This window comes from Budorcas taxicolor, chromosome 4, assembly GCF_023091745.1.
Source record: "Budorcas taxicolor isolate Tak-1 chromosome 4, Takin1.1, whole genome shotgun sequence".
Classification (NCBI taxonomy): Eukaryota; Metazoa; Chordata; class Mammalia; order Artiodactyla; family Bovidae; genus Budorcas; species Budorcas taxicolor.
Genome location: NC_068913.1, coordinates 89,709,309 through 89,737,226, shown reverse-complemented (window position 1 = coordinate 89,737,226; position 27,918 = coordinate 89,709,309). Strand labels below are relative to the sequence as shown.

Below are 27,918 nucleotides of genomic sequence, written 5' to 3'. Positions count from 1 at the left end.
TTGAAAGCAGAGACATTACTTTGTCAACAAAAGCCCCATCTAGTCAAGGCTATGGTTTTTGCATTAGTCATGTGTGGATGTAAGAGTTGGACTGTAAAGAAAGCTGAGCACCGAATAATTGATGCTTTTGAACTGTGGTGTTGGAGAAAACTCTTGAGAGTCCCTTGGACTGCAAGGAGGTCCAACCAGTCTATTCTAAAGGAGATCAGCCCTGGGTATTCTTTGGAAGGAATGATGCTGAAGGTGAAACTCCAGTACTTTGGCGACCTCATGCGAAGAGTTGACTCATTGGAAAAGACTCTGATGCTGGGAGGGATTGGGGGCAGGAGGAAAAGGGGACGACAGAGAATGAGATGGCTGGATGGCATCACTGACTCGATGGACATGAGTTTGAGTGAACTCTGGGAGTTGATGATGGACAGGGAGGCCTGGCATGCTGCAATTCATGGGGTCGCAAACAGTTGGACAGGACTGAGCGACTGAACTGAACTGAAAAGCTGCCAAATAGGAGAAGAGTAAAGAAGAAATCAGAGCAGAATGCTCCCGAGATGTGATGACACTATTCATTTAACATTTACGTGCAGGGGCAAAGACCTGTTGCTGATACCCTCTATGTCCCATGAGTCACAACTATTTCTTTGAAAGTTTCACAGATTCCACTGCTCTCTTATTTCCCCAATTTACTTTGGATATACACCTTTGTTATAGCATTTATTAACACTTGTTTTCTATTTCAATCATATCTAGGCTCTCACTAGACTCTTTGAAAGATGATCATTCCATTTGTACTGTGCTATTCAGCATAGAATCTGGTTTAATGTGACTTCCAGACTGGTTCCAAATTGGGAAAGGAGTACGTCAAGGCTGTATATTGTCACCCTGCTTATTTAACTTATATAAAGAGAACATCATGAGAAATGCTGGGCTGGAGGAAGCACAAGCTGGAATCAAGATTGCTGGGAGAAATATCAATAAACTCAGATATGCAAATGGCACCACTCTTATGGCAGAAAGTGAAGAGGAACTAAAGAGCCTCTTGATGAAAGTGAAAGAGGAGAGTGAAAAAGTTGGCTTAAAGCTCAACTAAGATTATGGCATCTGGTTCCATCACTTCATGGCAAATAGATGTGGAAACAGTGGAATCAGTGGCTGACTTTATTTTTCTGGGCTCCAAAATCACTGCAGATGATGACTACAGCCATGAAATTAAAAGACGCTTACTCCTTGGAAGGAAAGTTATGACCAACCTAGACAGCATATTAAAAAGCAGAGACATTACTCTGTCAACAAAGGCCCCATCTAGTCAAGGCTATGGTTTTTGCATTAGTCATGTGTGGATGTAAGAGTTGGACTATAAAGAAAGCTGAGCACTGAAGAATTGATGCTTTTGAACTGTGGTGTTGGAGAAAACTCTTGAGAGTCCCTTGGACTGCAAGGAGGTCCAACTAGTGCATCCAAAAGGAGATCAGTCCTGGGTGTTCATTGGAAGGACTGATGCTGAAGCTGAAACTCCAATACTTTGGCCACCTGATGCGAAGAACTGATTCATTTGAAAAGACCCTGATGCTGAGAAAGATTGAAGGCAGGAGGAGAAGGGGATGACAGAGGATGAGATGGTTGGATGGCATCACTGACTCAATGGACATAGTTTGAGTAAGCTCTGGGAGTTGGTGATAGGGAAGCCTGGCATGCTGCAGTCCATAGAGTCGCAAAGAGTTGGGCATGACCGAGCAACTGAACTGAACTGAACTGGGATGGCTGGTGAACAATCTCAGGGCTGCTTTCCCTCCTCCTGCCACACGTGCATTATTTCATAACATCTCTCCTCTCCTGAGCATCTACCATGTGGCAGAAGTTTACATATTAATATTTTTCTCTATTCACTTTATTGACTATGCAAAAGCTTTTGACTGTGTGGATCACAACAAACTGTGGAAAATTCTTAAAGAGATGGGAATACCAGACCACCTGACCTGCCTCCTGAGAAATCTGTATGCAAGTCAGAAGCAACAGTTAGAACTGGACATTGAATAATAGACTGGTTCCAAATTGGGAAAGGAGTACATCAAGGCTGTATATTGTCACCCTACTTATTTAACTTATATGAACAGTACATCATGAAAAATGCCAGGCTGGATGAAGTACAGTCTGGAATCAAGATTGCTGGGAGAAATATCAATAACCTCAGATATGTAGATGACACCACCCTTATGGCAGAAAGTGAAGAGGAACTAAAAAGCCTCTTGGTGAAAGTGAAAGAGGAGAGTGAGAGAGTTGGCTTAAAACTCAACATTCTGAAAACTAAGATCATGGCATCTGGTCCCATCACTTCATGGCAAATAGATGGGAAAACAATGGAAACGGTGACAGACTTTATTTTTAGAGGCTCCAAAATCACTGCAGATGGTGATTGCAGCCATGAAATTAAAACATGCTTGCTCCTTGGAAGAAAAGTTATGACCTACCGAGACAGCATATTAAAAAGCAGAGACGTTACTTTGCCAACAAAGGTCCATCTAGTCAAAGCTATGGCTTTTCCAGTAGTCATGTATGGAATTGAGAAAGGAAAGGAAAGGAAAGGAAAGGAAAGTCGCTCAGTTGTGTCTGCCTCTTTGCAACCCCATGGACTGTAGCCTACCAGGCTTCTCAGTCGATGGAATTTTCCAGGCAAGAGTACTGGAGTGGGTTGCCATTTCCTTCTCCAATGGTATTGAGAGTTGGACTATAAAGAAAACTGAGCGTCCAAGAATTGATGATTTTGAACTGTGGTGATGGAGAAGACTCTTGAGAGTCCCTTGGACTTCAAGGAGATCCAACCAGTCAATATTAAAGGAAATCAGCCCTGAATATTCATTGAAAGGACTGATCCTGAAGCTCCAATACTTTGGCCATCTGATGCGAAGAACTGACTCATTTGAAAAGACCCTGATGCTGGGAAAGATTGAAGGTGGGAGGAGAAGGGGACGACAGAAGATGAGATGGTTGGATGGCATTACTGACACAATGGACGTGAGTTTGAGCAAGCTCCGGGAGTTGGTGATGGACAGAGAAGCCTGGCATGCTGCAGTCCGTGGGGTCACAAAGAGTCAGACACAACTGAGTGACTGAACTGAATGGAATTGAACTGATTTTTCTCTAATTTTTTTGTAAATTGATTTATATATTTTAATTGGAGCCTAATTACTTTACAATATTTTAGCGGTTTTGCCATACATTCACATGAATCACCATAGGTGTACGTGTCCCCCATCCTGAAACCCCCTCCCATCTCTCTCCCCATCACATCCCTCAGGGTCATCCCAGTGCACTGGCCCTAAGCACCCTGTCTCATGCATTGAACCTGGACTGGTGATCTATTTCACATATACATGTGAAATACGCATATACATACTGTATACAATGCAGGAGACCCGGGTTTGATCTCTGGGTCGGGAAGTTTCCCTGGAGAAGGAAATGGCAACCCACTCCAGTATTCTTGCTTGGAAAATCCCATGGACCGAGGAGCCTGGTAGGCTACAGTCCATGGGGTTGCAAAGAGTCGGACATGACTGAGCGACTTCACTTCACACATATACATATAGGTAATATACATGTTTCAGTATTATTCTCTCAAATCATCCCATCCTCGCCTTTTCCCACAGAGTTCAAAAGTCTGTTCTTTACATCTGTGCCTTTTTTGCTGTCTTGCATATAGGGTCATCATTACCATCTTTCTAAATTCCATATATATGCATTAATATACTGTTTTGGTGTTTTCCACTCTGACTTACTTCACTCTGTATAATAGGCTAATTCTGCATGGTGGATGTTGTATTTCCATTTTACACATGAGGAAACTGAGACCCATAACTGCAGTCTCCCACCTAGAACTAACATTCACATGACAATACTGAATTGTATACTTGAAAGTTAAGAGAGCAGATCTTAAAAGTTTGCAAAACAGAGTTTGCAACACAAGAAAAAACAATGTGTAACTATGTGAAGTGAGGCATGTTAACTAGGCTTTCTGTTGTAATCATTTCATAGTAATACATACATCAAATTATGTTATATACCTTAAACTAGTACCATGTTATATGTCAATTACATTTCAATAAAATGGAAGAAAAACAAATACAAGTATCTCAAATGCCACAACCCTAATTCTTTCTCCACACCTACGTCCCTGAGAGAAAGAAAGGTTATCTGTGGTCATCTATAGTTAATCTCATCTCACTCTGGTATTGCAAATAGATGTGCCAATTCTTACTGGTCCACAAACAGCAGGATATACAAGCCTGAGAAGAAGCTGTGTACAGATAAACAGCATCTTCAGGCTTACAATCATTCCTTTGATGTGTCGCAGTGGTGACCTCAGTGACACACGTGTGTGCTCAGAATCTGCTGGCTCGCCTGCCTTCAAATTTGGTTTCATCATTCTGCTCTGTACCTCATGTCTCTCTCTGGAGTCCCCTTTCTGCCTCTTTGTTTAAGCTACAGGTCACACATGCAATATCCCTTAGAGGCCGGACCCCCCTTAGAGACTATTTCTGCACAACGGGCACTCCTGGCCTCATAAAACTCCTCATTAGACCCCTTCTGATTAACTGGTGCTGAAAGAGCTTTCACGTTTCACCTCCTGGTGGGAGAAGAAAACAAAATCATATGGCAAGTGAGATGGGGGTTAGGAAAGGATGTCAGAGAGTGGAAACAAATGAGGTCACATAATTTTAGTCAATACACAGTGGCTTCCATTAAATACTGAATAAATATTATTTGTCTCAAATTATAAAAGTTCTAGGAAAAATAGCTCATTTACCAAGCAGAAGGGGCGTCTCTCCTTTGTCATTTTTGGTGTTTGGCCACACTCCTTTCTCTAGTAAAGTTCTTACATTTTCCACCAGACCAGCTTTGACTGCCAAAGTCAAAGGTGTTTCTCCATCAGAGGTCTTGAACTCCCAGAGCGTCTTATAAGATGCTGAGATATGAAAGCATGTGGAAAATTAAAAGTCTTTACTTAAAGGATGTCATATAGAACAGAATGATGCAATATTATCTACACTAGATTAGACAAAGTCAATTGACAAAAAAGAGAAGACTAAAAAGAGAAATGATTAAAGTCTAGCAAATGATGGTGAGTAGAAACAGATGAGCATGGGCTTGCTAATCAAGTTGACAGCTAGCAAACCAACATCTGTGTTTCAAGGTGTTTTTTACAAAAAAGGATAATGGGTTGTGACTTCTCACTTCTTAATAAATTATGAACAACTTCCCTAATCCTTTGTATTATTATTTAAATTGAACCTGAAATTGTTTTTTGTCAAATGAAGTCTGTGCCTGTGGGAATGAGAAGTATTTATCAATGATGTATCCTATCAGAATATGTTACAAAAAAAAAATACCATGCTTAACATCATCTTCTATATCTGTCTGACTATCTATCCTATCTGTCTGTCTATTTTTAACTTTTTGTAGCTGGCTGACTAGCTGGATAGTTAATTATCCAGTAGCTATCATTATCTCTTACAACATCACTAGGAAGCAACATTGAAGGTTGAAAAGAAGGGCATTCTCAAAGTGTTTTATAAGATGCTGGGATGTGAAAAACACTGTTGGAATGTAGAAATTATTAATAACATTTAACCTTGGGTAGATATATCACAGCAGTTATTCATGTTTGCATGATGAAAAAATTAATGTAATATAAGGACAGATAATGTAATATAATGTAATGTAATTTTGTACAGATATTGTACAAAATAATACTCTTTTGGAAACTATCAACTCAGTTCAAGATGAAAGTTTACAACCAACTTTGAAAAGCAAAATATTTTATATTTAAATCAATTAATTAATGGTATATATAAACTTTTAGGTGATAATCACATCCTCCCACCAAATTGGGTCATATTTTTAGAAAGATGTAAAAGGTAAACCCTGAACTCCACAAAATAGGCTAATTTTGTACTCAGTTTAAAGCATGAGTACTATCTTTTCCAAACTGCAAATCACCTTTTATTCGACTTTTTCCTTTTGCTTATTCTTTTCATTGGGAATACTTCAGAACATCTGCATTTGGGCTTCAGTTTGGTTAAGGGCATTCTACATTTTCTTACCATCCAAGACAACTTCAAGTATCTGCTGAATGGGTTGGACAACAGCTTCATGCAATGGAAACCATCCTTTTTCATCAGCTTCATCCAAAGCATGTTTATATTTCACATACTCCTGGAGCTCAAGAATGTGACCTAAAATAAGCACATGGGCTGATAACAAACCTCTCAGCCAGGTGGAATCTCCAGTCCATTCTACTGTAGGGGATAAATCCATTTACCTTGCTGTATGGCCTTCACAAGCTTTCTGTTCTGATTGCTTAGTGGTACAAATCTAGCAGGGAAAGAAATATAAGCCATATTTGTATTCATGATACACTCCAAGGAACCAAAACATTTGTTTAGTTTTTGCATACACATTTAATAATCAGGATCTTCAGGAAATGCACACAACTGATGTTATCTACTTTAAAAATGTAAATGTCTAAAAGTCAGATACAGAGTATGTTTATGATACACTGGACCTATGAACATTAGGAAAGACGGAAAAGTAGAAGGTTAAAACATTGTCTTTGAAATTAATTGTAGGCAATGAAAAGGGGTAAATAACTGGAGTCAGAGACGGAAAAGCTGCTTTCAGATGTTGTGATTTTGTGATCCTGAGGAGGCCAGCAGCCTCTCTGGATGGTGGTTCCTGCATCAGTAAAATGAGATTATATAGGAAGATCTCTAAGGTTTCTCCCAACTTTAAAAATTCTATGCTCAATAAAGGTTTCTTGCTTTGAATTTAATAATGGCTAATTAATGGTTGCTTATTTGGGAGCATATGCTGTATATTGCATGTTAGTATTTAATCAACTGTGAAAACTAGTGAAAAATAGGCTGAGCATTTACTAAACAAATTCTAATCACTGACCCAGGAGGTCATTGTCAACCCTCATGGAAATTCTCTGATGTGTGTTTATTCAAAGGTGACTAGGTATTGAATAACAAATTGATTTAACTCTATTAAAGCAGAAACATCCACTGGTATTCCAGGGTTGTGAATGCCTTCCTGGGAGATAAGGGAAGAATGAAAAAGACCAGAAATATAACTGTTAACATGTCTGTTTTTCAAAAGCTCGAAAGCAATCATTTTATAGCACTGAATCTTTTCAAAAGCACTACTAATTTCAGAATACAGGATTCTAAATACTATAATCGAATTTAAAGGTAAATTAAAGTTTAGTTTTGTCAGAAGTATAATGTGTGCTACTCAAAAAGAAAATTTACTTTGGCAGTTTTAGATGCTATAACTCTTGGCAACACAAACCACCAATTTCATGTATAATTTCTTAACTGCTGTCACTTTAACAGTAGATAATTAAATAAGTTCTGGTTTATATATCACTTTGCCATATATTATAAAAGCCTTCAACTCTTTTCCCACTCATTAAGTTTATAGGCAGGTGAGTTAGCATTATTCTTCATATTTTAACTGTGCAAAATGGAATATATTACTTATAAAGTTTGCCTGAGTCAGTAGCACAACAGATTCTGTATATGTGTCTATACGTTAGTCATATAAACAGTGTTTACAATTTCGTTCACATTATTTACCATCCTTTTTGATTCTATACGAATTGAGGAAATAGGCAATCCTATATAACCAAACTGAACTGGGAATTTCCTATCTAGGTAGTCTCATACTTCACAGGAGATGAGAATTTGTAGAATCAGATGGCTACACCTGTGCACAGCAGTTCTTGTAAAGGTATTGAATTTCCTGCCACAAAAAAATAGGTAGAGAGGTCTGGAAACATCATGCATTTGATCTTACAAAAAATGAATGCCATGAAGTTTAGTTGAGGATCATCAATTTGAATGTTACCTTTCAGGATAAAATACAGTCTTGCTGGCTTCAATAGATTCTTGAATACTGAGCTGAACATCATAACTTGTAAGATGATCTTCATCAGGGTCATCATTAGCATCCATGACGGGATATAATTTCAAAGCAGGCAATTTCTTATTATCAGCAAAAGCCACAGAACAGCATATAGAGTCAACACGAAAGAGGCAAAATGAAAAATACATTCACCTTTCCTCATTTAAAAAGATACAGAGTTAGTTAACATTTAATTTTTCTTGTAGGTATTTTGGAGACCTTCTTTCAGGAAAATCTGTCAGTTACATGGCCAATCAAATTGCAAGACTGACACTTTCTAATTTTGCCTTCCACCAAATGATTATATGTAATTCATCTTGTGATTTGGCAATAAAGATTTCTTTTACTTTCCTGCTTTAAAAAAAATTTATCTTTTATATGTATAAAATGCCCATTCTAACTTTTGAAACCTTTGATTACCTGCCCTTTAAGTGTCTGCGTTTTCTGACTTTTTACTTTCTTTTGAGTAATGACTACAGTTGGGCTTAGAATGACTTTTCCTACATTTCTGACTTACACTAATTTGGCCCATCATTTCCTCAAGACAATGCTCTACATAACACATTAGAAGTTTAAAACTCCGAGAAGACAGACAAAGGAAGGAATAAAGAACAATTAGCCTTTCTCTTTGCTGTTTTGTTGCTAAATTGCGTCCCATCTTTTTTGGATCCCATGGACTGTAGGTCACCAGGCTTCTCTGTCCCTGGGGCTTCCCTGGAGGAATACTGGAGTGGGTTGTCGTTTCCTTCTCCAGGGGATCTTCCCAACCCAAAGATGGAAGCTGTGTCTCCTGCATTGGCAGGTGGATTATTTGCCACTGAGCCACTTGGGAAGTCCTTCACATTCTTTACTTTTTCTTTATTCTCTGTCCTCTGTGTGTGCTTTTTCACTGATTTAGTTCTTTCTACTCCCAAAGTGGTTTGAGTTGACTGCCTTGAATTGCAGTTATTTCTGTATTTGCATTCAACTCCTTCTACCAAAATCACTCTTGGAGGTGAGGGGTTCTATGCAACTCATCTCTGCATCACCTACAACTCTAGAAGGTGCTTGGCATAACGAAGCGTCCCAGTGAACATCTGTTGAATTAAAGTTGAGAGAACGGAACGTCACAAACATAGTGACCTAGCTCTGCCCTCAGGAAGTTTGATGGTGTACATGGAGAAGACACAAAGGTAACTTTAAATAGAAGGCGCTGACAACTTTCAGCCCTGTTCTCCCTGAGAAAACACTGTCTAGTCTCACAATGAAGTGAACAGCTTTCAGAAGTCCAGAACTTTAATACAAGAGAGGATTAATCTGATAAAAATAGCTTTAAGTGCTTGAAGAACTTCCTTACTGACCAGATGGGTTTGATAGATCATGTGGCTCTCTGGATGCTCCCAGAAATCCACATTTACAGACTTGGGCTACCTGTGTTCCTGGCTGTAGAAAGATCCTTTCTCCCACCTTGGCAGAAAGGCATCCCTAATGCAGTTAGGGATGCTGGAGTACTAATGTAAGGGAGTGGTAAGGACCTGCTTTATCCAGTGAGGTTTAAATGTGGGAACTGGCAAACACGAAGCTGAATTAAAACTGACTTCTTGCTTTTGAAGAAAACAGTCAAAACAGAAAAACTTCTGGACTGACTTATTTAATTTATTGATGGCTATTTCAGTTCTCCCTAATCCATGTTTCAACCAAATCAGAGCCACCACGAATGGGAGTGCAGGTTGCACACTGCACAAGTGCTCCTGGCTGATAAAATCCAGCCAAACCTCCCCCACATGAGCTATGCCCGCTGGCAGGCCACTCTGCACACCCCAAGAAAGCAGCATTTTTCTTCACTTGCACCAAAGGGCTTATAGCCTGTGGGATTCCCCAACTCAGTCGAGCATTTTTTAACACCAGAAAGTTAAACAAACAGTGGCCAAGTTATTTAGTATTTTAGATAAAAAATGAGGAGAAACAGACATGACGTCGTTTATCATCTAGTCTTCAATCCTCTCCCAAAGTGGAAGGACCTCAGAATTTGGTTAGTCCCCTTCAGAAAGGATAAGGATACCATACCCATGATATTCATGAAATTTTATGCAGCTACTATTTGGTTCATATTTTCTTTTGCCTTGTTTCACAGGGAAAGTTCTAAGGTCTGACTGGGTCTCAGCATCATTTGAACAGTTAAAATTTGGGTCATTTTAACTCCATGGCCAGATCAGAGATCAGCCCTCCTATAGATTCCCCGTTTCTTCCCTAGCACTGTTCTATTACAAGCTACAACTATTGACTGGCCCAGCTCCGCTGAAGACAAACACAAAAATGTAGCTTATTTCTCATTGTCTTATTTCTTTCAGATATCAAATTAGAGGAGTATGTATCTCCCATTACAGCTGAATCAATTGCTTTACCTTATAAAGAGAAAGTTTAGTAAAATAGTTCTACAGCTGCTTCGTCCTAAGTTGCTTCATCATGTCGGACTCTTTGTGACCCCATGGACTATAGCCCACCAGGCTCCTCTTTCCATGGGATTCTCCAGGCAAGAATACTGGAGTGGGTTTCCTTCCCCAGGGAATCTTCCTCACCCAGGGATTGAACCCATGTCTCTTCCTGGCATTGGAACACATCTCTGCGTTGGCAAGCAGATTCTTGAGCACTAGCGCCACCTGGGAAGCCAGTTCTACAGCTAGGTTGGCTGATAATCAATCACAGGAAATTATTTTGAGCCATAACACTTTTCAAGCCAAAATGTATTATCTATGCAAGATTTTACATTGTCCAGTGTGTTATCAAGGGGGAAGTCACAAATAGTATTCGGTGGGCAATTTCCAAAACACAGTTGATCTTTGCTTTGCCTCTTCTTGCTGTTCAAATCTTAAGGGCAGTTCTATACCTGCTGACAGTCAAGGTCTCTGACCTGCGGATAGACTGCACATGAACTCAGTGGCATCATGACTTTACTGCTTATTGTTCTGCACCAGAGGCCTTACTATAACCTTGAAACAGAAAGGGGAGAACAGTGATGATGTTTGGAGGATGTCCATGAGATAGTACTAGCACTCCACTAAGTATGTCTCTCACACCAGGGTATCTTAGCAACCTTAAAAGCTTGACACATGGGCTTGGGACCCTATTCACCAAATAGACTCAGATGGCATTTTAAAAAAATTATTGCTTATCATTATTTATTGTTCATTATCTATCTCTTCCACCTAGAATGTACTGTAATCAGTAGAGAATTAGTCTACCTTCAGAGACTAGGAAAGCAGTATCTCAAGGTACATAGACTCTAAACACATGTTGAAAGAATGAAAAAAAAGAATGAATGAGTTAATAAATGAACTTAACATAATCTAGGCTCTGCTTTATTCTTAGAACTATCCATTTTTTATATGGAGAGTCTTTATTTTGATAGGAACAGTTTTAAAGTCTCTTTTGAATTTGTTATAATATTGATTCTGCTTTATGGTTTAATTTTTTGACTATGAGGCGTGTGGGATCTTAGCTTGCTGACCAGGGATCGAACCTGTACACTCTGCATTGGAAGGTGAAGTCTTAACCATAGTACCATCAGGGAAGTCCCTGGAGTCTTTATTCTAATTAGATGAATTTGATTACCCATTCTGTGTTAGGCTTCATTTTTTGCCCTTCTGTGCTTTCATGTCTTCTGTCTTATCTCACTTGATTCACAAGGCCCTCCCAGCTACTTCACACTCATGGTCCCCACAGCCTCAAGCCTGGCTCCAGCCACTCCTCCTGTGGAAACCTTCGGTGAATCCTTCAATTCCTCTCTGGCCCTTTTAATCCCTGAGTATCTCTGCTCACCCGGTGTTTTCCAACTGAATTTACAATCATTTTGTATTAGTTTTGCAAGTTCTTTACGTTTTTGTATTTTGTATTCTCACCAGGACTATTAATTTTCTGAGGGGAATAAAGTCTTGACTTTTTTGTCTTGTATATCTTTTCTCTTTGCTCCCACTCCTAGTCAACTATAGGAAATGGCCATTCTCTTGGTCACTGGAAAACAGTTGTTGACTCATTACTGGCAGACAAGTCCTGAGTATCTTCAGGTAGCAGGACTGGATGATGAAGTTAGATGTATGGCATCGCCTGTCGCCTTTCTCACTAATGTCACGTGGTGATGGGGGGGAGGATCGCATGGCTCTGGGATTAGTAATAGGATACAGAGCCTTTTGCCTATTTAAATCACCAGCTTAACGCTAAACCTGCTTGAAATTTGGCCTTCCAGTACGTGAGATATCACAGACTCCTTACTGCAACAGTTCCCAAACTTTTTGGCACCAGGGACTGGTTTCATGGAAGACAATTTGTTTTCACAGACCAGGGCTGGGGAGATGGTTTTGGGATGACTCAAGTGCATTACATTTATTGTGTACCTTATTTATATTCTTATTACATCAGCTCTACCTCAGATCATCAGGCATTAGATCAGGAGGTTGGGGACCCCTGCTTTAGAGAACTGAGTTGTTCTGTGAAAAGTTCTTTTAAATGTCTTTTAACTACCACCAAGAAGGAAATTATCTAAAACTCTTAACTCTTTTGTGGGCTTTCTTGGTGGCTCAGATGATAAAAAATCCACCTGCAATGCAATGCAGAAGACTCAGGTTAGATCCCTGAGTTAGGGAGATCCCCTAGAGAAGGGAATGGCAAACCACTCCAATATTCTTGCCTAGAGAATTCCGTGGATAGAGGAGACTGGCGTGCTACAGTCCATAGGGTCACAAAGAGTTACAACTGAGCAACTAACACACAACAACTGTTTGGTATCTCTAACAACAGCAGGATCTCAATGGAGAGAAAACTCTTACTACTACATGGAGCAACCCCCATCTAAAACAAGCTGTCTCCAACCTTTTCCTGAAAGCTTTGGATTAAGGTGTCAGGCAGACAATCAAAGAAGCATCAGTGAAACAGAACCAGAGACGTCAAGATGCAGAGGAGGGTAAAAGGAGAGCCTATCTACTGTCAGGTTTTTTTTAAAACTATTCAAACAAAGCACCAGCCAGCAGGCTGAGAAAGGGCCAAATAATATTTGACATCCTTCAAGATTGCCGGGAGAAATATCAATAACCTCAGGTATGCAGATGACACCACCCTTATGGCAGAGAGTGAAGAGGAACTAAAAGGCCTCTTGGTGAAAGTAAAAGAGGAGAGTGAAAAAGTTGGCTTAAAACTCAACATTCAGAAAACGAAGATCATGGCATCCGGTCCCATCACTTCATGGGAAATAGATGGGGAAGCAGTGGAAACAGTATCGGACTTCATTTTTTTGGGCTCCAGAATCACTGCAGCTGGTGATTGCAGCCATGAAATTAAAAGACACTTACTCCTTGGAAGGAAAGTTATGACCAACCTAGACAGCATATTAAGAAGCAGAGACATTACTTTGCCAACAAAGGTCCGTCTAGTCAAGGCTATGGTTTTTCCAGTGGTCATGTATGGATATGAGAGTTGGACTGTGAAGAAAGGTGAGCACTGAAGAATTGATGCTTTTGAACTGTGGTGTTGGATAAGACTCTTGAGAGTCCCTAGGACTGCAAGGAGATCCAACCAGTCCATCCTAAAGGAGATCAGTCCTGGGTCTTCATTGGAAGGACTGATGCTAAAGCTGAAACTTCATTACTTTGGCCACCTCATGCAAAGAGTTGACTCATCAGAAAAGATCCTAATGCTGGGAGGGATTGGGGGTAGGAGGAGAAGCAACAGATGATGAGATGACTGGATGACATCACCGACTCGATGGACATGAGTCTGAGTGAACTCCGGGAGTTGGTGATGGACAGGGAGGCCTGGTGTGCTTGATTCATGGGGTCGCAAAGAGTCAGACATGACTGAACAACTGAACTGAACTGAACTGAACTGAAGACATATTCATGAGAGCCCCACTTCTCTATCTAGATGATTGACTCTTTCTAGATAACAGTTTGTCAACCTTGTTCTGGAAAAGCCCACTATTGAAATTTAATTATTCTCAAAGTAGCTGATATATGAAATAATTGGGACAATCCTATTGGAAAGTTAGCCTTTTCACTTCAGGCACTGGTTAATCTTGCTTTGGCCACCTGACAAGAAGAGCCAACTCATTAGAAAAGACCCTGATGCTGGGAAAGATTGAGAGCAGGGGGAGAAGGAGACAATAAAGGATAGGATGGTTGGATGGCATCACAGACTCAATAGACACGAGTTTGAGCAAGCTCCAGGAGATGGTGAAGAACAGGGAAGCCTGGCAGGCTACAGTCCATGGGGTCACAAAGAGTCCGACGTGACTGAGTGACTGAACAAAGCAAATCTTGCTTAGAGTCAGGAACATGTTTGATGAAAGCAATGGATTCTCTCTCCAGAGGGATGTATGTCACTCAAAAGTTTGCATAAAATTGTAGAGCATTTATGGGGTTCTCTGAAGCCCATTCTTGTGTCCCAGTCCAAGAACTACTAAATAAAGGATTTCCAAATGCATTATTCAGAGACCAGGAATTATTCGTTTACTTTCAGAATGGACTGAGTGAAATCCTAGATTTAGATAGTGGGAAAGAATAACTTTGGTAATCATAAAAATGGTGGTTATAATAATAGTGAGGGCTTGCTTTGTTTCCAGCACCGTGTAAAGCACTTTGCCTATGCTATCTCGCTTTAAATCCTCCAGTTCTACTTTCTAGGTATTAGAGATTCATTGTGCAAAAGTGGAAACTTAGACTTCCTGAGGTTAAGAGACCCACCCATTGTCACAGAGCTGATAAGTAGAGTCTGGACAGAGAATGGTACCTTCATTTTAATGTCTTTCCAGAGCTGCAGGAAAAAAACCCCACAGTATGTTGTTCTTAAAAGAAAGCATTCTGATCTTGTCAGCCAGCTCTTGATGACAATAACTTCCAAGAATAAAACATAGCTTCCAGGGATACATGAGTCTTTACCGTTGACTCTGTGCAATAAGGCTTTGTTTTGCTTAGGGGGGATGTGGTGTCCTAAACTTGCTTTCACTCTGTATTCTTTTCTAAACATTACTGTCTAAAAAGTTGGATCAACATTCCATTTGGTGCCTGCCTGAAGTGGCCGGGGGTTGGGACAATGTTACAGAATATGAGGCAGAGGTGAATATGGGTATATGATGCCTCTCGGCCTTGAATTCTCTAAACCACCCTCAATCCACAATTCAGGCTTCTCCTCTACTGTTGATAAGTGTGTGAGGCCTCTCAGGCCTTCCCCTGAAACATGGGAGCTCCCAGAACATGGGTTCAAGGTTCTCCTTTTACCGGGACCAGAGCCAACATAACTTTGTCCCCTGTGAACTGTCTGGTTGGCTTGTTTCCAATTACATTAAGTCTTCACCCCTCTCACTCACATGCTCTGTCTGGGGCATAAAACTGAAACCATCTCTGTGGGTCCTGAACAAGGCTGGCCTTAAGAGTTCCCAGAGTGGACAGGTGCTTCCATGATGCAAGGAAGGACTCTGTGTTCATAAATATCACCCTGCCCCAGCACCTGTCACACCAGTGCAATTCTGTTACATCAGTGAGCAATTCTGTCCTTTGTGGCTTATTGTTCCATCTTCCAGTTGCCCCTTTTAAAGCGCCAGTAGCACCATAGTGGCCCCCAGTGTAGAATCAGGATCTCTTGGAATAGTTGCTGAGCGTTGAATGGGATGGGGAAGACGGTAAACGATCTAAGACTGAATCTTGGTGGCTTCCCTGATGGCTCAGACAGTAACGAAAATCTACCTGCAAAGCAGGAGACCTGAGTTCGATTCCTGGGTCTGGAGGATCTCCTAAAGAAGGGAATGGCAAGCTACCCCAGTATTCTTGCCTGGAGTATTCCATGGACAGAGGAGCCTGGCAAGCCGTCGTCCATGGGGTCGCAAAGAGTTGGACACAACTGAGCAACTAACTCTTTCACTTTCATTAAGACTGAATCTAGGGGGAGGTAACAGGAGAGGATAAGAAAAGGGCAATACAGTAAAATTTGGTTCTCTTTATACAGGGCTAGCCCAATTCCAAATGCTCTGAGGTTCTGCTGTTTGAAACAGAGGCACGGGGGCAGGGGGGCAGGGGGTAGGGGCAGTGCTGATACTCTGAGGACGTTTTCTTTTACCTTGAAACTGCTATGGTCCCAGAGAAAATCATCCACTGGAGATTCCAGAGAGAATCATCAGGATTCATCCTACGAGAAGAGTAGCTTTAGTTAAAAGGCATTGTCACATTTTGGTTTTGTGAAGATTTCACAGTTAGTGTATGCAAAACAATACTCATTTTCATTTTTCTGCACTTTGACCATTCACTTGTGTAATTCTGAAGACATACAGAAATAAATAAAATGTTGCAACAGTTTTGTTTTTTATTTGGTGGCTACACACGTTTGCTTCTTCAGAATCCTGTAGTACAAAGTGGCAACTCGGCTTTATTAGGCTCATTTCAGCAACAGAGTCAGTGAGCCCCCAAGAGATATCAGGAGGAGGTAAAACTGTCAGAATTGGTTTCTAACACACAGACACAAGTAACTTCTATCTACAAATAATAAGTCACAGTCATTCCCTCTTCATGATATTTGTCTTTTAGAGAGAAATCCTATGGATGATAAGGAGACCTAGACCAGTCCAAACAGCATCTTTCTTAACAGCACAGCTAGTTCTGATAAAACACACACACACACACACACACACACACACACACACACACACACACACCCCTTAGTCCAGATGATGAAAGCTACTTTTATGTTGCCTTAAAATGTCTTCAAGGCTTCCTTAGTGGTTCAGTGGTAAAGAATATGCCGGCCATGCAGGTGAGCTACACTCCATGGGGTTGCCAAAGAGTCAGACACAACTCAATGACTGAACAACAGCAACAAAATGCCTTCAACATTTTAGAAATGATATAGAAAACCAAAATAGATATATTTTTCTCTAGACACTACATATGATATCTGGTATGTAAGAATTCACTATGTATTTGCTGAACGAGTAAAAAATGGAATGATCAAATACACACTCTTAAAATAAGCAAAAAGATAGATTAAGCTTGTGTTTTTTCTCCATGTCACACATATGTTTTGGCCAAGTTCACTTCCAATTTCAGGACTGCACTAACTTAGGCTTAATTTCTAGGTAAATACACTATGATAAAGCCTGTCATACTAGTTTTATCATTAGTTCCATATTACAACATTAGACATTTTTACTCCATAATATTGATTTCCAAGGCAATTTCAATCATGACAGATGGAGGAAGATTGGCATACTGCCTTTTGAAAGTGGTGCAACGTAGGAGGGAGCTATAGGTTTACAATTATGTGGATTTCCAGAGGAATATAAACAGAGAATGGGTAAGATAGAGCAGGCATGGCCTGTGAAGAGGCAAATTATTCATCAGTTCAGTTCAGTTCAGTCACTCAGTTGTGTCCGACTCTTTGCGACCCCATGAATTGCAGCACTCCAGGCCTCCCTGTCCATCACCAACTCCCAGAGTTCACCCAAACTCGCGTCCATCGAGTCAGTGATGCCATCCAGCCATCTCATCCTCTGTCGTCCCCTTCTTCTCCTGCCCCCAATACCTCCCAGCATCAGAGTCTTCTCCAATGAGTCAACTCTTCTCATGAGGTGGCCAAAGTACTGGAGTTTCAGCTTTAGCATCACTCCTTCCAAAGAAATCCCAGGGCTGATCTCCTTCAGAATGGACTGGTTGGATCTCCTTGCAGTCCAAGGGACTCTCAAGAGTCTTCTCCAACACCACAGTTCAAAAGCATCAATTCTTTGGCGCTCAGCCTTCTTCACAGTCCAACTCTCACATCCATACATGACTGCTGGAAAAACCATAGCCTTGACTAGACGGACCTTAGTCAACAAAGTAATGTCTCTGCTTTTGAATATGCTATCTAGGTTGCTCATAACTTTTCTTCCAAGGAGTAAGTGTCTTTTAATTTCATGGCTGCAGTCACCATCTGCAGTGATTTTGGAGCCTAAAAAAATGAAGTCTGACACTGTTTCCACTGTTTCCCCATCTATTTCCCATGAAGTGATGGGACCAGGTGCCATGACCTTTGTTTTCTGAATGTTGAGCTTTAAGCCAACTTTTGCACTCTCCCCTTTCACTTTCATCCAGAGGCTTTTTAGTTCCTCTTCACTTTCTGCCATAAGGGTGGTGTCATCTGCATATCTGAGGTTATTGATATTTCTCCCAGCAATCTTGATTCCAGCTTGTGCTTCTTCCAGCCCAGTGTTTCTCATGATGTACTCTGCATATAACTTAAATAAGCAGGGTGACAATATACAGCCTTGACGGACTCCATTTCCTATTTGGAACCAGTCTGTTGTTCCATGTCCAGTTCTAACTGTTGCTTCCTGACCTGCATACAGGTTTCTCAAGAGGCAGGTCAGGTGGTCTGGTATTCCCATCTCTTGAAGAATTTTCCACAGTCTATTGTGATCCACACAGGCAAAGGCTTTGGCATAGGCAATAAAGCAGAAATAGATGTTTTTCTGGAACTCTCTTGCTTTTTCCATGATCCAGCGGATGTTGGCAATTTGATCTCTGGTTCCTCTGCCTTTTCTAAAGCCAGCCTGAACATCTGGAAGTTCACGGTTCACGTATTGCTGAAGCCTGGCTTGGAGAATTTTGAGCATGACTTTACTAGCGTGTGAGATGAGTGCAATTGTGTGGTAGTTTGAGCATTCTTTGGCATTGCCTTTCTTTGGGATTGGAATGAAAACTGACCTTTTCCAGTCCTGTGGCCACTGCTGAGTTTTCCAAATTTGCTGGTATATTGAGTGCAGCACTTTCACAGCATCATCTTTCAAGATTTGAAATAGCTCTACTGGAATTCCATCACCTCCACTAGCTTTGTTCATAGTGATGCTTTCTAAGGCCCACTTGACTTCACATTCCAGGATGTCTAGCTCTAGATAAGTGATCACACCATCGTGATTATCCGGGTCGTGAAGATCTTTTTTGTACAGTTCTTCTGTGTATTCTTGCCATCTCTTTTTAATATCTTCTGCTTCTGTTAGGTCCATACCATTTCTGTCCTTTATTGAGCCCATCTTTGCATGAAATATTCCCTTGGTATCTCTAATTGTCTTGAAGAGATCTCTAGTCTTTCCCATTCTGTTCTTTTCCTCTATTTCTTTGCATTGATTGCTAAAGAAGGCTTTCTTATCTCTTCTTGCTATTCTTTGGAACTCTGCATTCAGATGCTTTTATCTTTCCTTTTCTCCTTGGCTTTTCGCTTCTCTTCTTTTCACAGCTATTTGTAGTGCTTCCCCAGACAGCCATTTTGCTTTTTGCAGTTCTTTTCCATGGGGATGGCCTTGATCCCTGTCTCCTATACAAGGTCACAAACTTCCGTCCATAGTTCATCAGGCACTCTGTGTATCAGATCTAGTCCCTTAAATCTATTTCTCACTTCCACTGTATAATCATAAGGGATTTGATTTAGGTCATATCTGAATGGGCTAGTGGTTTTCCCTGCTTTCTTCAATTTCAGTCTGAATTTGGTAATAAGGAGTTCATAATCTGAGCCACAGTCAGCTCCTGGTCTTGTTTTTGTTGACTGTATAGAGCTTCTCCAACTTTTGCTGCAGAGAATATAATCAATCTGATTTCGGTGTTGACCATCTGGTGATGTCCATGTGTAGAGCCTTCTCTTGTGTTGTTGGAAGAGGGTGTTTGCTATGACCAGTGCATTTTCTTGGCAAAACTCTATTAGTCTTTTCCCTGCTTCATTCCGCATTCCAAGGCCAAATTTTGCCTGTAACTCCAGGTGTTTCTTGACTTCCTACTTTTGCATTCCAGTCCCCTATCATGAAAAGGACATCTTTTTTTTGGTATTAGTTCTAAAAGGTCTTGTAGGTCTTCATAGAAACATTCAACTTCAGCTTCTTCAGCATTACTGGTCGGGGCATAGACTTGGATTACTGTGATATTGAATGGTTTGCCTTGGAGACGAACAGAGATCATTCTGTCATTTTTGAGATTGCATCCAAGTACTGCATTTTGGACTCTTTTGTTGACCATGATGGCTACTCCATTTCTTCTAAGGGATTCCTGCCTACAGTAGTAGATATAATGGTCATCTGAGTTAAATTCACCCATTCCAGTCAATTTTAGTTTGCTGATTCCTAGAATGTCGACGTTCACTCTTGCCATCTCCTGTTTGACCACTTCCAATTTGCCTTGATTCATGGACCTGACATTCCAGGTTCCTATGCAATATTGCTCTTACAGCATCAGACCTTGCTTCTATCACCAGTCACATCCACAGCTGGGTATTGTTTTTGCTTTGGCTCCATCCCTTCATTCTTTCTGGAGTTATTTCTCCACTGACCTCCAGTAGCATATTGGGCACCTACTGACCAGGGGAGTTCCTCTTTTGGTATCCTATCATTTTGTCTTTTCATATTGTTCATGGGGTTCTCAAGGCAAGAATACTGAAGTGGTTTGCCATTCCCTTCTCCAGTGGACCACATTCTGTCAGACCTCTCCACCATGACCCGCCCGTCTTGGGTTGCCCTGTGGACTTGGCTTAGTTTCATTGAGTTAGACAAGGCTGTGGTCCTAGTGTGATTAGATTGACTAGTTTTCTGTGAGTATGGTTTCAGTGTGTCTGCCTTCTGATGCCCTCTTGCAACACCTACCATCTTACTTGGGTTTCTCATAGATGTGTTATTCGTAGATGTGTCCTTATCACAAGCTGGCATGATAACTTGATACTTTTAAAGACTCATCCTTTTGTCTGTAATTCTAAGAATCTATCTTACAGAGATTCAGAGATGTGGAAAAAGATTTGTATGTGAAAATGTTCATCGCAGGCATAGTTGAACTGCCAAATCGTTAGAAACAATATAAAATGTCCAACAAGAGGGAATTTGTAGAAGATATTATTGTGCAGTCAAGCTATGGGAAACTATACAGCTATTAACATTCACATCCTTGAAGAATATTTAATACTATAGATAAGGTATCATATAAGAGAATGAGGTTCATGTAATCAGATACGACCAGACACTTTGAGGGAACTATGACTGACTTTATCGAGCCAAATCTTACAAAGTCTTCCAGAAAACAGGCCTGATATCTGGTTCATGGGTAAACCTTACAGGTGGTAAGATAGGTCGCTTCCTGGCAGGCCAGACTTTGTGAGGTTGAGAAGAGATAATTGCCCTCATTTATAGTAAAGCAGAGAAGGAGGATCCATGCAATGCGGGAGATCTGGGTTTGACCCCTGGGTTGGGAAGATCCCCTGAAGAAGGGAAAGGCTACCCACTCCATTATTCTGGCCTGGAGAATTCCATGGACTGTATAGTCCATGGGGTCGCAAAGAGTCGGACACAACTGAGCTACTTTTACTTCACTTAATACTTACTAGGGAAGAAGGAGCAGAAATCTGAAAGACTGATCCATTTACATGAGTCATCCAAGCAAAGGTTTCATCACCTAAGTTTTTGTGCCATCTGCATGAGACCAAATTTATTTTGCACTGATCAGTGGGTGGCAGCTCCTGGGGATGGTGAAGCCAGTTACAGATTATAAAATAGCTGCACTCTATTTATACAATTTTATTACACAGTTGAGGTGTAGGGTGAGTAAAATCTTCTGATTACATTGCTGCTGCTGCTGCTGCTAAGTCGCTTCAGTTGTGTCCGACTCTGTGCGACTCCATAGATGGTAGCCCACCAGGCTCCACCATCCCTGGGATTCTCCAGGCAGGAACACTGGAATGGGTTGCCATTTCCTTCTCCAATGCATGAAAGTGAAAAGTAAAAGTGAAGTTGTTCAGTCGTGTCTGACTTTTCGCGACCCCTTGGACTGCAGCCCACCAGGCTCCTCCGTCCATGGGACTTTTCAGGCAAGAGTACTAGAGTGGGGTGCCATTGCCTTCTCCACAATAACAATAAAAATAATATCTTTAGACCTTAATAAGAAATGTACATATATACGCATATATGTACATGTACATAGACAAAAACATATATTGTTATTGTTGCTTAGTCAATAAATTGTGTCTGACTCTGCAGCCCCATGGACTATAGCCTGACAGGTTCCTCTGTCCCTGGGATTTCCCAGGCAAGAATAATGGAGTGAGTGGTCATTTGCTCCTTCAGGGGATCTTTCTGACCCAGGGATGGAGCCTGCATCTTCTTCATTGTAGGCAGATTCTTTACCACTGAGCCACCAGGGAAGTCCAAATACATATATACATACACATATATTCTCTCTCTAAAAATATTTGTTCCTCGAAGGTTTCACTGAACAGGGCAGAACTTCCTGTTTGCGCCCACGCATGCTCAGATGCCCAGTCATGTCAGATTCTTTGTGACCTCAGGGACTGTGGTCTGTTTGGTGCTCATCAAATCCTTTTCTATTCAAAACTCAAACAATAACGAGTCATTGCATTTCTTCATATGTTATTTTGAAATCATATACAGGCTATTGATTTCTTTCTCCTGGCTTAGCTGCCTTATTAGCTGTGTCTGACATGTTGCAAGTAGTCAAGAAACATTACCTGTTACCTGTTATTATTCTGTGACTGAACCCCTCTGGAACAAGGAAGTAGAATTCTAGGGATTGTCTGGTGGTTTGAGCTCTAATCCTTATCTTAACCAGGTTCTCTGGCACACTCATTATTTTATTTCCAGGGCTTCCCTGGTGGCTTAGATGGTAAAGAGTCTGCCTGCAATGCAGAAGACCCGGGTTTGATCCCTGGGTCAGGAAAATCCCCTAGAGAAGGAAATGGCAACCCACTCCAGTATTCTTGCCTGGAAAATCCCATCAGGCTGCCATAAGGTGCCTGATAGGTTACAGTCCACAGGGTTGCAAAGAGTCAGACACGATTAAGCGACTTCACTTTCTTCTTTCTTTCTTTTCTCTAGAATCACCAGACTTCAGAGCTGAAGACCATTAGGTAAGCCCCACTTGTAAATTCCATTTACAGATGCTGTCTAGAAATTGTCCAGCCTCAGCTTGAAAAGCAAAGTAGCAGGCAGATTACTATACCCCACACAACCCTTCATCTTTGGCCAGCTTTAACAATTGGAAAATATATTGAACTTGAATCCATCTCCTCAAATCAGTATTCTATACTCCTAGTTCTATTTTCAGAGCCACGCTGAGAAAATATTTGCCCTCTGCCACATGAGCAGCCTCAGGAAGGCTGTCAGTCTGCACTGAGCCTTCTTCGCCCAGGCCTGGACAACTGTTCCTCCTGTGAACAGTTTACCTCCCTCCACCATGTTGATTGCTTTCCTGTAAACACACTTGTTTATCCATCTCTTTCTAAAAGCAGCTCTGGACCATGGACTCTGAACGCAACACAACAGCTACAGTCACACCGACACAACATTAAGTGGCTGTGATCACTTCCCTTTTGCTGGACACTGAAGAGGTGTTAATTTGACCCACATTCAGATGAATTTGGGGCTCTCATGTTACAGACTTGATTTGGATTCCTGTTGCCCTAAATTCTACATGTCATTTTTTCCATCCACTTTATTGCTGCACAATTCTGTACAGGACTCTCTATTTAGTCCTATTACATTTACTTCTTTCTTTTGGACTTGACATTTATTTCAATCAGCTAAAAGAAAATGCATTTTCTATCCTCCAAGTATTATTGTTATATTTGCAAGTCTTCTGTGTCTATCTGCTCCATTAATAATGATAAATGTTGAACAGAAACTGGCGTAGGACAGAGGTTGACGTTGATCTATTATTTAGCACCCTTTAAGAAAGGCTGTTTATCCATTTACAAATCCTCCCAAAGACACCACATCTAGTATTAATGTCTCCTTTTTGATAACAAGACCGTCATCAAGAGATACTGTCAAATATCTTGTTGAAATACAGATACATAGTATCTACTACGTTCTCCTTCTCCACTGAGACAAAAAAGCAAATGAGGAACACTGACTCACCAGTTCTCAATAATTATTATTTTTTCTTCTTAGGAATTTCAGATCATCTTATTTGTTTATTCAAAAATATTCAATATCTGCTATATTTCAGGCACACTGCTAGACACCAGACAATAGGATCCATGCCCTAAGGATTTGCTGCCTTTAAATAATGCATTCTCCCCAGAAACAACACCAATATCTGCCCTTCCTTCAAAGGTTTAGCAGAGAGTTAAGCACACAGGAGGTCCTCAATAAATATTTGTTTTATCAATTTTGATAATTATTATAAGTAACATCTATTAAGTGCCTCCCTGTGACAGGCATTAGGCTAAGTATGCTAAATAGATTATGTCATATAATTTCTATGACACATTTTCCTCCCATTTTACAGATGAGGAAACTGAGGCACACAATGGTTAGGTAATTTGTCCAAGCTTGAATATCTACGGAGTGATGGAGATGGAGATGTGAACCGAGGCATTTGACATTAGAGGTCACACAGCTTGACCCTTGTACTGTAACTGATGACTTGCCTACTCGGAATTAATACCAAAGGATCTTATTCTATAACCTAAATATTCATAAGCCTCAGAAAAAATTTTCTAATGAGTTTAAGCAAGCAACTAGCAAACTACCAAACAACTCTAGTAAAACTAAATATTTTAGGTGTATTTTCATTCAAAACAAGGTATTTCCATTAAAAACAACAAAGTGTAGAATTACGATATTTTATGACAATTATACAAAGTTCTCAGCAAAAAACGTGTTTAAAAAAGTGTTCTCTGTGCACACTGCTGTTTCCTAGGAACCATTTTATTTTAGATGTAGAATGTTCCTTAGAAATTATCTGTTCACTGAAGAACCAGATGAGTGATGGTCTCAGATAAGTTCTAAGGACTTTCCAGCCTCCAGACTCTATGATTGAACTTCCAGAAGTTAATTTACAATTCTATTGAGTTCCTTTGTTTTCCATCTGACTTAAAAGAATTTAAAGGAATTTTAAATCTGAATATAAATTAATTTTTAAAATTTAACTCATTTTTTTGTTATGTGATTTTAAAAAGCCTTGAGAGAAATTTAATTATTTACAAAAATCATTTAGTTTTTTCTCAGAAACCAAAGCTAGCAAAGACATTCCACAGTGTATATATTGATACTTATAAGCATATTCATTCTTGATCTGCTTTACGCATGATGCAATTTTTTATCAAGCTTAATAATTATGCAATTGAGTTAATATTCTGTAAACAAACAAAACAACCCTGGCTTTATTCTATAATTAAAAACGCCATTGACAAGCAAACCCACAAGTGATCAATCAGAAAGAAGGTAATGACAAGTGATCACAATACGTTTCCATCTCTTCAAAATATTCCCGATACTAAACTACTGAAGCTAGTTGATGAGGTACAGATCAAATATTTCATAATCTCACCTTTTGGAATGATCGTCTTGTCATTCTTATCCAGGGCCTTGCCTTCCTAAATCAGAGGAAGTGCCCTGGAGCCAATGTGTTCCTCTGTGTATCTAAAATTAAGTACCCAGTTGGTGGCTAAATTAAGCTCTGACCTTGTACAACTGAAACATGAGCGATTCCTGGCACACAGTGAAGTGTTACCCACCACTTCTCTGGACCCTCATCACAAGAAGCACACGGCCACAGAGGTGTAATAAGATTATCCAGATCCTCATTGGTTCAAAGAGCTCTCATGAAAACAAACGATCTGCCAACCCAGGGTCCTTGCTGAAGGAACACAGCAAAACCAGCTAAGTAAAATTTAAAAATATTTTAAAATCAGTGGTTCAAGAAACAAACCTGTGACTCTCTGTGTCTGCAGACTCCAGTCCACTTTTAGTCAATTTAAACACACATTATTTCTCATTCTTCATCTTTCAGACTCACGTCAAATCTCATTACATACAATCTTCTTGTTGTAGGAATCTACTGGTTTTGATTTGATATGCATGTCAAAGCTGCCAGTCTGATACACAGATGGGGATATGATATGCAACGGCACGTAATCTGATCACGACTTCTAATGTCAAGTTATAAACCATAGAGCAGCAGGGTAAAGCAAGAGAAAATTCTTTCACTCGGGAAGAGTTGTTTGTTTGCTATTAAAAAAATAAAGTTTACGGTCTCACTGATTTTCTAATGAAAATAATCTGCCTGAAGTTTGTTTTGACGTGGGTATCCTTGGATTAACTCAGTCACTGTCAGCATTCACAAAGCCATCTGGCTTCTGTCCCCACCACTCCACTAAAACAACTCGTCTCAAGGGTCTCATTGACCTGCTCGTGTCTAAGGCTGATGGACGCTCTTTGTTTCTTATTTTTCAGGCCCTCTATTGGGCTTCCTGCTCTTACTCCCTCCCTCCTTTCCTGGAACTCCTACTCCCTCGGCTTCGGGGAGTACTATATGCATCAGTTTTTCTTTGTGCCTCTCTGATTTGTCTTTGTGTCACTCTGTACTTAGTGTTAAGCAATAAACACATGGTCTGTAGCGGATTTATCAGGTTTATTTCAAAATGTGGAAAACCATAAATGTGAAATCAGAGGTTCTATCTTCTCTTTGTGATTAAAAAAAAAAGGCTATATTTCTGTCAGCCTTGGAACAAACCCTAAGAAATATTTTATATTTATGTCATTATTACCATGTTTTTAAATAATCACGGTTGAAGGCTAGAATACTGTACATGTTTTATGATTATTAATCTGATTTGGAATTTTTCAATGAAGCACTCTTATAAAAAGCAAGCAGCATTGTGAAACTCTACTTTTTATTGAGCTTTTCTTACGATTTTTAAAAATTTATATGAAGGTTAAGAAAAATCTATACTCAACATTTAAAAATGTGATTTGGCACATTTCAGGGACATTTCTGCTCTTATATGAATAAATTTATGTTCTTTTTATGCATTTTTATAATGATTACTGTGGATCTAGTTATGTTGCACAATATTAAAAATAATGCTTAATATAATAGAAAAAAAGAGAGTGTATTAAATCAATGAAAATATGCTACTGATGACACAGATCTATGAACAAGTCTTGCCTTACCTCTTACTCTGTCACTTTACATTTGCTATTTAAAAGCTCTGAGATTCAGTTTATTCATCTGTAATATGGGGGTAATAATAATCAAAACCATAATAATAAAAAATAATAACACAATGACCTTGGCACTCACCATTTTTATGAGATTTATTCCTCAAGTACCTAATCATCTATATACACACAGTAAAATAGGCTTTGAGTAATTCAAGTATTTAAGAAAATGAGATTTTCATAATGGTAATAATCACTTCCACATTTGCTTGTTTTGGAAATTGACTTTTCCTGCTGGTTTTCTCAAATGGAAACAAAGAACCTTGCACCCCTGTTTTGTAGATTAGAATGAGTTTCAGTGAGGGGTATGATTAGGCAGTGAAGGGCTATTGAATATTATCATTGTTCTGAGAAGGTACACACAATGATACCAACATCCAAATACGTGTCCCTTCTATCTATATATAGCAAGAAATGCGTGTCCTGTGTCAAGATGCTAATTCTAGCAACTGACACCAGGAGGCTTAGGGGGAAATGGTTGTAACGCATTGTTAAAGGGACTGTCCCTGGAACTTGGGGGCCGGGAGGTTTGGGCAGCACTGTATGGTGAACTCCCAGGGAGTGAGGTGGCTTCCTGGCCTTCGTGTTTAAGACACGCTTGCTGCCACACTTCTCACTTGCCCACAGGTACTCTGTGTTCCTGAAAACTGGCGCGGGACTTGTGGGCCGTTGACTGTGACTTTTAACATACAACTCTTGCTGTGATAAGCTATATAATGCCATCTACCCCACAAGGCCACTACCATATTCCCTTTCAATATATCCCCTTATTCATAAAAGCCTTATCAGAGCACAGCTTTATCTTTGCCTCCAGAGCAAAATGGGACTGTTCACACACCTTGGAGAACGCTACTTTGTTCTGCTCTATTATTCTGTAGCTTAGTGAGTGGTTCTGTGTACCTCACTTCATTTCATTTTTACTTTAGGATAGCTCAGATTTTCTTCTCCTCCTTCCCCCCTTTCTACACTTGTTTGTT

At 40.2% G+C, this 27,918-nt stretch overlaps 1 protein-coding gene across 2 annotated transcripts in view; it reads right to left on the bottom strand.

Annotated features, from left to right (window-relative positions):
* Window positions 1–25,764, bottom strand: part of ASB15 (ankyrin repeat and SOCS box containing 15) — a 42,866-nt gene extending 17,102 nt beyond the window's left edge. The window contains exons 1-6 of one of the 2 annotated variants that reach the window (XM_052638478.1): window positions 25,650–25,764; window positions 16,039–16,107; window positions 7,903–8,039; window positions 6,314–6,366; window positions 6,096–6,227; window positions 4,799–4,957 (exon numbers count right to left, since the gene is read on the bottom strand). In XM_052638478.1, coding sequence (XP_052494438.1) covers window positions 4,799–4,957; window positions 6,096–6,227; window positions 6,314–6,366; window positions 7,903–8,009 — 451 coding nt within the window. In that variant the 5' untranslated portion in view covers window positions 8,010–8,039; window positions 16,039–16,107; window positions 25,650–25,764. Of the gene's footprint in view, window positions 1–4,798; window positions 4,958–6,095; window positions 6,228–6,313; window positions 6,367–7,902; window positions 8,040–16,038; window positions 16,108–25,268; window positions 25,352–25,649 lie in introns of those variants that run through there. The other variant, XM_052638477.1, reaches the window with a different exon arrangement.
* Window positions 25,765–27,918: the final 2,154 nt, after the last annotated feature.